The following is a 12,908-nucleotide window of genomic DNA, read 5'->3' on the forward strand; positions in this document are numbered from 1 at the left end:
GACATTAACTGAATGAATTCCTAGAAAAAGGAAAATTAGTCTGGATGACTTTATTTATAGCTCAGTCACTATACTATACCAAAGAAAAATATTATAAATACAATATTTAATATTCATTTATTTTGATCAATTTTGATATAAAACTTTTTGAATAAAAAGTTTTGAATATACTAGTGACATTACCAAAACACAATTGAAGTTCAAAATTTTTACACTGCTGATTCTTTTAGATATTATAAACCTTTAGACAAATCTTAAAAGCATGTTAATTTGAAGCATTTCAAAACATCCTGCATTGAACAATAGAATTTATATTCATTTCAAGGTCAAATCAAAAGTGCAAGAAATAAAACAATTGATTTCTTGTTAAGACTGTATTTTCACTTTATTTTATTCACCCAGATAGTGTTAACATTGGACATTCAACATATTTCATTAGATGTTCTGGTATGGATTTACAGGTGGAATCAGGAAATTTTGTTTGAAGTTAGTTGACATTCCTCACTTCTGATTTGGTCTCTGAGTAAGGTTTTTAGCATTTTAGCAAGTTTTTCCATTGCACACCGTGTGACTTGAAGCTTTTATACATCTAATTTATATATCTAATAATTTATATATCCTACAATGATAACAGAGATCCATTAATCCATGTTTCCATCCATTTGGAGAAGTCAGGAAGAGTAGATATGGTCCAGGTTCCATCAATCAAACAGTGTCTTATCCCAGTGGCAAACTCCTCATCTTTTGAAATGACATTCTCAGAGGGGTCTATACTACTTCCTCTTAGTGATTTTATGTAAATTGTTGAAAACTTGGATTATTTTTCCCAGATCTTGGACAAAGTGTTTATGATATGGTAAGCTACATATTGTTTTCTTGTAATTATAGGATTCCCAAAGTTACTGAGGAATTGGGGACTCTCAAAATTTAATTTATTTTAATACTAGTGATAAATTTATTATATTAGAAATATATGTGGTAATATTTTATAATGAAAGCTACTAGATTCTACCAGACTCTCAATTCTACAAAAATATTCCACAAACATGCACTTTTATAGCATATTGTATATTCTGTTTCTGCCCATTCATTACCCAGATAACTCTTTCCCAACAATATTTTGATTTCAAAATGTTTTTAATCGAAGTTTTTATTTTAAATAAAGATGCACAACAATCAATCTTTTCCTTGCAAATCACCATGTTCTTTTTCTTTCACTTGCTAGGTATGGATGGTGGAACCCACTCTTGTATCTTCTTACGTGTTGTAGAGTATGGTACATATTGTTTAGGAGTACCACTTTCATTCATTCTATGATTTTGGAAAATGAATTTACGACTCACTGGTGGATGTGTAGTTGGGGGATCTTCTGTCATACAGTGAATCCAACGATGCCTTAATGAAAACAGTACAATAAAAAATATTTCCTAAGGACATATATTTCCACACATAGGTTCACAACAAATTATGTTTTATGGGCAACAGTTATACTACCTAAACATAAAAAATAGTTACATTTTTAAAATTATGCAGACTTATCTGTTAAATTTTATATTTAATAAATTTGAAGTAATGGAAATTGAATATAGTTGTCAAAAAACCAAGGGCAATTTCTCACATTCAATAATTTGACAAAGCTACAAGATTTGGGCTGCAAATAGTTTTATAGACCTTTCTGCTGCCAATGAATGGTAATCAGAAGTTTTGAGGTATGGATGCAGTAGTCCAAGAGAAACCTGCTTGTGACAAGCAGATTAAATATAAATATGATGAAAGGTCTGATGAGGAAAATCAAGAAAAAAATTCTCTTATTTATACCAATGACTACATTAAGAATCCAGAGTGATAGAACTTATTTATGCATTTAATTTTAAATCCTCATACTAATTTAGAGATATTTTACGGCAGGCTTCAGTGAAAAACTGAAAAACATAGGCCTGCTTTAACCAAAACTTTTCTTCCAAAGCATTTTTTAAATATGCAAACCTTAGAAATTAGCATAATGTAACATAAATACTAAGCAAACCTTAAAAAAACAGAACCAATTCCTACAAGAATTAAATTAAATTAAATTAAAAGCAGCAAAATGGTTATTGTTAAATAAGAATTTTCCATTGAAGTAATGGAAAAATGTAATATTTAATATATTCATAAAATATTCATGTAATATTTAAAACTTTATCAATGATGGTGCAATTGAAAATATCCAACAATACAATATTACAGAATATTTATTGAAGGCAACATGATTAAAAATGTAGATATCAATATACATAGTTTTTCAAAGCAATTAGCAATTGATAGATTAATCATTAGACATTAAATGAAGAATATGGCAAAAAAAATTATCGGCACTTTGCTTATTTCTAAAGTTTAAGCCCTAGCATTATTTATTTAATTTGTATGCCACCCACCTTCCCAGAAGCAATTCTAGGCGATCAACAGACATTCAGTTAAAATGTACTAAAAACATTAAAACAATAAATAAGGATCATAAATTTAAAATCAAATTAAAAAATTAACCAGGATGGAGAGGGACAGAACAAAGTGTGCACAGGAAAGAATGTTACTGTGGTAAATTAGCACAATTATTATGGCAATTGTTTGGATTATTAGCACCCCCCCCTCTCTCTGAAGCCTAATTTAAAGAAAAACGGAAGAGAAAACTTTAGTATTATTTGAATCATATTTCTTTTCCAAAGCAGCCAAGACAGGCAATATGGAACTTCATATTTAATACTGTTTTTGGTTCTAGCAAACTTTTTGTAACATGTTTTTTCAGATCTTATCACAATAAAATACCAATAAGGCAATTTATGGTAATTTTTCCACAGAATGTTACCAATCACTCTACAAGTACATAAAACAAAATTCCAAAGACACTGGTCAGTTTCCAGTAATAAATATGCACTTATATCGTGTTTCCCTGAAAATAGGACAAGTCCCGAAAATAAGGCCAAGCCAGATTTTTGGGGTGGGCGTAAATATACACCCTCCCCCGAAAATAACCCCTAGTGACGGGGTGGCCAGCACTTTTGGGAGAGAAGGCAAAGAGGAAGTGATCGCTTGCAAACTCCCACCCTGCTCCCACCTCTCCACGGGGCGACACCAGGAGCCCCAGACGCCCAAAGCCTGCACCCTCCTGGCTCCCTTTTCCACAGCTCTTTATCGAGGGGGGTGGCATGTGAGACAGGGGAGAAGCAAGATGCATGGAGCGAGACAGGGCTTGCTCCTCTTGCAGTCTCTTTCCCCCCCCTCGCCAGGGGCCGGGGAGACACGTGTCTTACCTGCCTTGCAGCCCTGTCGTGTGTCTTGCCGTTGCCTGCAGGCAAACACATTGTAGGGTAAAAACAAACTTCTTGCGAATTCAAGAAGTTTGATTTTAAAAAACCTCGCAAGTTCAATCAAACTTCTTGAATTTGCGAGAAGTTTGGTTTTACCCTACAACGTATTTGCCTGCAGGCAACAGCGAGACATGCAACAGAGCTGCAAGGCAGGTAAACGCGTCTCGGCCCCTGGTGAGAGGAGAAGAGACTGCAAGAGGAGCAAGCCGGTCTTTTATTTTTAAAAACTTTTGATTTTGTTAGGAAATGATCAATGACCATCTTTTTTCTTATTGCTTCTCAGGCTGCAAGGAAATTACTACTGGAGGAGAGGGACACAGAAAATGAAAACTTAGCAGCCTTTACTAGAAGACAAGTACACCAGAGCCTAATGGCCAGCCATCAGTTTTATTGGATAGTATGAAATACAGGGCTGAGTGCTGGTTACCTAAATCTAAATTAGAGCTGAGTGTCAAAATAAACTCATATACTCCCTCGTCTGGCACAGCTGCGGAAGAACTCTGAATTTTTTTGTATTCACTGTAGATAAATTAAATTTTGTTATATTGTCTGAAATGAAACAAACCATGGTCTTAGCAATTAATAGGTAAACCAAAAAACTGAACTTGAAACATAAATTTTAAATTGTTTCTATTAACTTATTAATCAGTTTAGGATTCAAATGAGACAAAATGCAGCTAATATATAACAAAGATATTTTATCTGGCTGGCCTCTTTCAAAACGGAATTGTGCCCTTTTATTTTTAAAAACTTTTGATTTTGTTAGGAAATGATCAATGACCATCTTTTTTCTTATTGCTTCTCAGGCTGCAAGGAAATTACTACTGGAGGAGAGGGACACAGAAAATGAAAACTTAGCAGCCTTTACTAGAAGACAAGTACACCAGAGCCTAATGGCCAGCCATCAGTTTTATTGGATAGTATGAAATACAGGGCTGAGTGCTGGTTACCTAAATCTAAATTAGAGCTGAGTGTCAAAATAAACTCATATACTCCCTCGTCTGGCACAGCTGCGGAAGAACTCTGAATTTTTTTGTATTCACTGTAGATAAATCAAATTTTGTTATATTGTCTGAAATGAAACAAACCATGGTCTTAGCAATTAATAGGTAAACCAAAAAACTGAACTTGAAACATAAATTTTAAATTGTTTCTATTAACTTATTAATCAGTTTAGGATTCAAATGAGACAAAATGCAGCTAATATATAACAAAACTATGGTAGTATATGCCTTGAATACTTGTAATATTACTCTTAATTTTCTAAACAATATGAAAACAGGCTTAATTGTATTCCATATCTACCACATCTAAGAACTTGCCCAAAGGGCAAGGTTCTGAACTTGTCCTCAGCTTTTATACAGATTTATGTTTAGGAAACTGACATTAGAATTATTAAAATGTATATAGTTTCAGGCAGAATAGTTTATATAACATGGCACCAAATATACATCCGCAGAAAAATATTTGAATATTTAAATGTACTCAACAGAAACAACTAGGACAGAAATTATTTTCATATTTAGGTTGAATAGTAGTATGCATGTTATTTAACTTTACAATATGTTAAAATTAAATCAATGTTAAATTCTGTAGGACAAAATGACAGCAATGGAAGGAGGGCTTTCTAAAGGACTGAAAAGGGCTTATTCAAGATCTTTTACATGGCAGAGGTGACATTAACTGAATGAATTCCTAGAAAAAGGAAAATTAGTCTGGATGACTTTATTTATAGCTCAGTCACTATACTATACCAAAGAAAAATATTATAAATACAATATTTAATATTCATTTATTTTGATCAATTTTGATATAAAACTTTTTGAATAAAAAGTTTTGAATATACTAGTGACATTACCAAAACACAATTGAAGTTCAAAATTTTACACTGCTGATTCTTTTAGATATTATAAACCTTTAGACAAATCTTAAAAGCATGTTAATTTGAAGCATTTCAAAACATCCTGCATTGAACAATAGAATTTATATTCATTTCAAGGTCAAATCAAAAGTGCAAGAAATAAAACAATTGATTTCTTGTTAAGACTGTATTTTCACTTTATTTTATTCACCCAGATAGTGTTAACATTGGACATTCAACATATTTCATTAGATGTTCTGGTATGGATTTACAGGTGGAATCAGGAAATTTTGTTTGAAGTTAGTTGACATTCCTCACTTCTGATTTGGTCTCTGAGTAAGGTTTTTAGCATTTTAGCAAGTTTTTCCATTGCACACCGTGTGACTTGAAGCTTTTATACATCTAATTTATATATCTAATAATTTATATATCCTACAATGATAACAGAGATCCATTAATCCATGTTTCCATCCATTTGGAGAGGTCAGGAAGAGTAGATATGGTCCAGGTTCCATCAATCAAACAGTGTCTTATCCCAGTGGCAAACTCCTCATCTTTTGAAATGACATTCTCAGAGGGGTCTATACTACTTCCTCTTAGTGATTTTATGTAAATTGTTGAAAACTTGGATTATTTTTCCCAGATCTTGGACAAAGTGTTTATGATATGGTAAGCTACATATTGTTTTCTTGTAATTATAGGATTCCCAAAGTTACTGAGGAATTGGGGACTCTCAAAATTTAATTTATTTTAATACTAGTGATAAATTTATTATATTAGAAATATATGTGGTAATATTTTATAATGAAAGCTACTAGATTCTACCAGACTCTCAATTCTACAAAAATATTCCACAAACATGCACTTTTATAGCATATTGTATATTCTGTTTCTGCCCATTCATTACCCAGATAACTCTTTCCCAACAATATTTTGATTTCAAAAATTTTTTAATCGAAGTTTTTATTTTAAATAAAGATGCACAACAATCAATCTTTTCCTTGCAAATCACCATGTTCTTTTTCTTTCATTTGCTAGGTATGGATGGTGGAACCCACTCTTGTATCTTCTTACGTGTTGTAGAGTATGGTACATATTGTTTAGGAGTACCACTTTCATTCATTCTATGATTTTGGAAAATGAATTTACGACTCACTGGTGGATGTGTAGTTGGGGGATCTTCTGTCATACAGTGAATCCAACGATGCCTTGTAACGAAAACAGTACAATAAAAAATATTTCCTAAGGACATATATTTCCACACATAGGTTCACAACAAATTATGTTTTATGGGCAACAGTTATACTACCTAAACATAAAAAATAGTTACATTTTTAAAATTATGCAGACTTATCTGTTAAATTTTATATTTAATAAATTTGAAGTAATGGAAATTGAATATAGTTGTCAAAAAACCAAGGGCAATTTCTCACATTCAATAATTTGACAAAGCTACAAGATTTGGGCTGCAAATAGTTTTATAGACCTTTCTGCTGCCAATGAATGGTAATCAGAAGTTTTGAGGTATGGATGCAGTAGTCCAAGAGAAACCTGCTTGTGACAAGCAGATTAAATATAAATATGATGAAAGGTCTGATGAGGAAAATCAAGAAAAAAATTCTCTTATTTATACCAATGACTACATTAAGAATCCAGAGTGATAGAACTTATTTATGCATTTAATTTTAAATCCTCATACTAATTTAGAGATATTTTACGGCAGGCTTCAGTGAAAAACTGAAAAACATAGGCCTGCTTTAACCAAAACTTTTCTTCCAAAGCATTTTTTAAATATGCAAACCTTAGAAATTAGCATAATGTAACATAAATACTAAGCAAACCTTAAAAAAACAGAACCAATTCCTACAAGAATTAAATTAAATGAAATTAAAGCAGCAAAATGGTTATTGTTAAATAAGAATTTTTCCCATTGAAGTAATGGAAAAATGTAATATTTAATATATTCATAAAATATTCATGTAATATTTAAAACTTTATCAATGATGGTGCAATTGAAAATATCCAACAATACAATATTACAGAATATTTATTGAAGGCAACATGATTAAAAATGTAGATATCAATATACATAGTTTTTCAAAGCAATTAGCAATTGATAGATTAATCATTAGACATTAAATGAAGAATATGGCAAAAAAAATTATCGGCACTTTGCTTATTTCTAAAGCTTAAGCCCTAGCATTATTTATTTAATTTGTATGCCACCCACCTTCCCAGAAGCAATTCTAGGCGATCAACAGACATTCAGTTAAAATGTACTAAAAACATTAAAACAATAAATAAGGATCATAAATTTAAAATCAAATTAAAAAATTAATCAGGATGGAGAGGGACAGAACAAAGTGTGCACAGGAAAGAATGTTACTGTGGTAAATTAGCACAATTATTATGGCAATTGTTTGGATTATTAGCACCCCCCCCCCTCTCTGAAGCCTAATTTAAAGAAAAACGGAAGAGAAAACTTTAGTATTATTTGAATCATATTTCTTTTCCAAAGCAGCCAAGACAGGCAATATGGAACTTCATATTTAATACTGTTTTTGGTTCTAGCAAACTTTTTGTAACATGTTTTTTCAGATCTTATCACAATAAAATACCAATAAAGCAATTTATGGTAATTTTTCCACAGAATGTTACCAATCACTCTACAAGTACATAAAACAAAATTCCAAAGACACTGGTCAGTTTCCAGTAATAAATATGCACTTATATCGTGTTTCCCTGAAAATAGGACAAGTCCCGAAAATAAGGCCAAGCCAGATTTTTGGGGTGGGCGTAAATATACACCTCCCGAAAATAACCCCTAGTGACGGGGTGGCCAGCACTTTGGGAGAGAAGACAAGGAGGAAGTGATCGCTCGCAAACCCCCCCCCCGCCCCCACCTCTCCACGGGGCGACCCCAGGACCCCCTGACGCCCAAAGCCTGCACCCTCCTGGCTCCCTTTTCCACAGCTCTTTATCGAGGGGGGTGGCATGTGAGACAGGGGAGAAGCAAGATGCATGGAGCGAGACAGGGCTTGCTCCTCTTGCAGTCTCTTTTCCCCCCCTCGCCAGGGGCCGGGGAGACACGTGTCTTACCTGCCTTGCAGCCCTGTCGTGTGTCTTGCCGTTGCCTGCAGGCAAACACGTTGTAGGGTAAAAGCAAACTTCTTGCGAATTCAAGAAGTTTGATTTTAAAAAACCTCGCAAGTTCAATCAAACTTCTTGAATTTGCGAGAAGTTTGGTTTTACCCTACAACGTATTTGCCTGCAGGCAACAGCGAGACATGCAACAGAGCTGCAAGGCAGGTAAGACGCGCGTCTCCCCGGCCCCTGGTGAGAGGGGGAGAAGAGACTGCAAGAGGAACAAGCCCGGTCTTGCTCCATACATCTTGCTTCTTCCCCACCCCACATGCCACCCATCTTGATAAAGAGCTGGGTGCTATGGAAAAAGGAGCTGGGCGGACGCAGGCTTTGGGCATCTGGGGCTGCCGGGGGCCGCCCAGTGGAGAGGCGGGAGCGGGGTGGGAGTTTGGAGACAAGGGAGATGGATGGATGGGAGGCAGGCGAGTGCCAAGAACACCGGGGAGATTCCCATTTTTGGTTGCCCCAACAAACAGCTAACAAGCCAGCAACAGCTATGGGGTGGCCATGCTCCCTGCCTCTTGCACCCCCAAAATAATAAGAACCCCCCCTGATAATAAGGCCAAGCCCTTATTTTGGGGTTCAAAAAATTATAAGACGGTCTTATTTTCGGGAAAACATAGTAGTGATGTTTGAACCTAACATTTTAACTGATCTGATGTAATGACCATAATGATCCATAATGATAAATTTGGTGGTAAAGGGTTAGAGACTGAGGTATAGTTTAAAAAACTCAAATTAATTTACTTTATAAAAAGACTTGTTCTGAGATATCTGTTTTACAAGTAAATAAAAACATAAATAAATGTATGTATCAAACTATCTGATTTACCATTCAGGAGGTATCATGCTTCCATCTAAATCCCAGTATGTGTTCTTGCCATCCATTTCTGCAGTATATATGACCCACCTATGGCGACCTTAAGGATAACAATTTTAAAAAGTATATCAGAATTTTTATAAGGATGGGTCTATGAATGCTATTTTATTAATTACAAACTAATTCTCTTAGAGTTACACAAAATTAAGTTTTATGGCAATCTATATTTCTATTCTCAATTTTGAGAAGGACTAGCTTGACATATGGAAAGAAAGAAAGAGAATAATTAGAAACCAAAAATATCATGCACATATACAGGTTTGTTTGTTTTTAATAGAAGAATGAGGGACAAACATATGTAACTTTACTATGACTTCCCGGGAACCAGTATTTTAATTTAGCAATTTAAGTAACTATTATATAGGGAAGAATAACTTCTAATGGTAAAATTTCAAATGGAATTACAAATATTTATTGGTTTTTATATGATAAACTAGTTGCTTATACTTCTAATTTTGATACAAACTATTTACCATTTTCAGATTTACGAATCTGGAGCTTATATATCTCTTAAGATTAAACTTCCCTTAACAGTTTTATTTGTATGAGAAATGTAAAATACAATATTTTATTTTTATTATTATTTATTTATTTTATTTGATTTTTATACCGCCCTTCTCCCGAAGGACTCAGGGCGGTGTACAGGCAGAAGTAAAAAAGACAATACAATGTACAGTTTAAAATGTAAATTAAAAAACTTATTATAATTAGCCCGAAACTTTAAAATATATAAAAAACTAAAATCCCGTTTAAAATTGATATTAAAATTTAAGAAAATTTAAAAAACCAATAAAATTCAAGCCAGCCCCGCGCGAATGAAAAGATGTGTCTTCAGTTCGCGGCGGAAGGTCCGAAGGTCAGGTATTTGGCGTAAACCCGTAAATTTTGCAATACTAAGGAACCTGTGATCAATATAATCATGTATGAATGATTCTTCTAATTAAATTATAGATCTGTGTCTCCCTGATTGTTTCTACCCTTCCTATTTGACCCCAAAGGAGAGACAGGTTGTGAATTCCATAGGCTAAGTAGTCTCAGCAGGCAGACCCCAAACAAGATGCCTTTCTGCTTCTAGAACATCATCCCTCTTGAGATTTGGTTCACCCCCATTCTGTGGGCCTTTCGGCAAATCCCCTCCCCCATCTGTGATCAAGTTTCTTGACTATGTTGAACATCTTTTATGATTCTTCAACTGCCACACATTTTACCTGTGATTCATTTCTAAGTTTCTTTTAGTAATTGTATATATTTTTATTTATTTTAAAATTGTAGGTTGTCTAGACCAGGGGTCACCAACCTTTCAGACCTCAGGGACCACTAAATTCAATTTTAAATCCTGAGGACTATTAATATGAATTTTTTTAAAAGATAAATAGCATTTAGTGCAATCTAAAAAAATGCAAATAATTTTTCTGTGGACCACCAAAATTTTCTCACGGACCACCAGTGGTCCATGGACCACCGGTTGGTGACCACTGGTCTAGAGTTAGGATGTGAGATGGGCAGCTATATACAATGAATAAACACATACATACATGTTTTAAAACACTAACATTGTTTATTTTTTCTATGCATGAACTTTTTTTAAAAAAGTAAAGTTATTTCTTAAAGCTAAAATAATGCCAGAAAAGCAAGATCAAAATCTGATTAGGCATACAAAAGATTGAATACTTTTTAACCCATTTTAAAATATCTTTATTTGAGCAAAAATCCAAGCTTCTGTTGTGGCAACAGTGACTTCTTATTGCTATTGGCTTTTCCTATTTAACATCAAATTGAATTATATCCACATAAGAAAAAACAATACTTTCATTGTTGGTAAATATGTTAAACAACCCAAATTCTTTAGAAGAATAAACTTAAATTATCCAAGTGTCTTTACTTACCAAAAAAGAACCTTTTGTCTTCATAATATTTGTTTCCATACTTATCAGTCCCTACTAGGGTACCAATCTTCAGATCATTGACCCTGTGAATGTCCAAAATAAAATAAAATCTTCAGGGGGTTTATAGTTATGCGACAGTCTACAGGCTTTGCATGCAGGTGGTCTTTAGTCTCTGCTACCTTCAAATAAATTGTGAAAATCTCTATCTGAAATCCTGAAGAGCACCGTTAGATAACCAATGCAAAACTACTGTATAAGGTTACTTTGGTTGGTTTTAGCTTTCAAATATCTTATTAGGGCAATCAAATGGATAAGATTTTTTTTTTTCAACTGCTGCTCCAAATAAATAAAACTATTTCCCCTAAAAATAACATTATTGATTACATTCTTAAAAATAACACCGCAAAAGTATATCATTTCTACATAACTTGCTTTGCAACTAAACAAGTTATCTGTCAAATGAATTAGCAGCCTGAAAAATTTATTCCCAAATAATTTTAATCAATTATCTGTTCTCTAAGTCAGGGGTCTCCAACCTTGGTCCCTTTAAGACTTGTGGACTTCAACTCCCAGAGTCCCTCAGCCAGCAAAGCTGGGAGTTGAAGTCCACAAGTCTTAAAGAGACTAAGGTTGGAGACCCCTGCGCTAAGTGACTAAACCATCTCCGCTGTATTATTTAAACGATTGCTATCCCTTCCTTTAACACAGCAGCGGTGAAACAACCAGCGCAAATGTGTTTCTTAGTCCAGCAGTTACAGTAACCATGTTAAAAGCAAGGTCGAGAGGCAAGGAGAAGCTCGACCTCAAGAGCTGGGGCAGAGTGACTGAATGCAATCTGGATCTCCCAAGCCTTGGACGGCGCCCATAAACAGAGCCCCGTCCTTTTGCAGGGATTAGGCCCCAGTCAAGAAGAGCCCAAAGTTAGAGAAAGCTTCCCAACAATGACCTTTCCAGCAGCAGACTTTGCAACCATTATAACAGGGGTCCTCAAACTTGGCAGCTTTAAGACTTGTGGACTTCAACTCCCAGAATTCTCCAGCCAGCAAGTCTTAAAGATGCCAAGTTTGAAGACCTCTGCATTATAAGGTCGCCCTAGTTCCCATCTTCGAGAGATGCCCGTTCCGGACATCAAACGTCAGCTTCCTTTCGGCCCTTTTCTGCTTAACTCACGAAGTTCTGGAAACTCTCTTTCCTCTAACGATCCTCTGAGGGTCATGTCATTCAACCCTGTGAGCTGCAGTTTCCGGCAAGAAACTGGAAAGGACCGCCCGCCCTCGTTCCTCACGTCGGCGCAATCAGCACATTTCACCTGAGCAGCTGCCATATAACGCCACGGATGCCGCCATGGCCACCGAGCTGTTGCAACGCCCTCTTCATCACCTGCACGTATTCCGCCATTTTCCCTACTCTCCTGGAGCTCCGCCCTTCCTTTATTCGTTTCTGCGCCTGCGTCGCAGCTCCTTTGGTTTTTGGTTCCCCCGCCCCCCAGGAGGAAGGGAAACTCTTCCGTTTCGCGCGGGCTTCACTTACTCGGCTGCGCGTGCGAAAGGCGATATTCTCAATTTTAGAATAGAATAGAATAGAATTTTTATTGGCCAAGTGTGATTGGACACACAAGGAATTTGTCTTGGTGCATATGCTCTCAGTGTACATAAAAGAAAAGATACGTTTATCAAGGTAATTTAATGCACAATTTAGAGCAAACCAATTAATTTGGCTGACAAAGTTGAATATGAAAAGAATGACATTTAAACCATTTGGAAATAGAACTTTTATCTCGCCATTTTATAATA

General features: G+C 35.0%; 1 protein-coding gene across 1 annotated transcript; it reads right to left on the reverse strand.

Annotated features, from left to right (window-relative positions):
* Nucleotides 1-5,388: 5,388 nt before the first annotated feature.
* NDUFA12 (NADH:ubiquinone oxidoreductase subunit A12) lies at nucleotides 5,389-12,577 on the reverse strand. Its single transcript, XM_058191398.1, has 4 exons — nucleotides 12,425-12,577; nucleotides 11,116-11,198; nucleotides 9,182-9,269; nucleotides 5,389-6,413 (listed from the first exon to the last, which is right to left on the reverse strand). Exons 1-4 carry the CDS (start codon nucleotides 12,511-12,513, stop codon nucleotides 6,233-6,235), a joined length of 441 nt encoding a protein of 146 aa, XP_058047381.1. The 5' UTR covers nucleotides 12,514-12,577; the 3' UTR covers nucleotides 5,389-6,232.
* Between the last annotated feature and the right edge of the window lie 331 nt (nucleotides 12,578-12,908).

Source organism: Ahaetulla prasina, chromosome 7 (genome assembly GCF_028640845.1).
Source record: "Ahaetulla prasina isolate Xishuangbanna chromosome 7, ASM2864084v1, whole genome shotgun sequence".
NCBI lineage: Eukaryota > Metazoa > Chordata > Lepidosauria > Squamata > Colubridae > Ahaetulla > Ahaetulla prasina.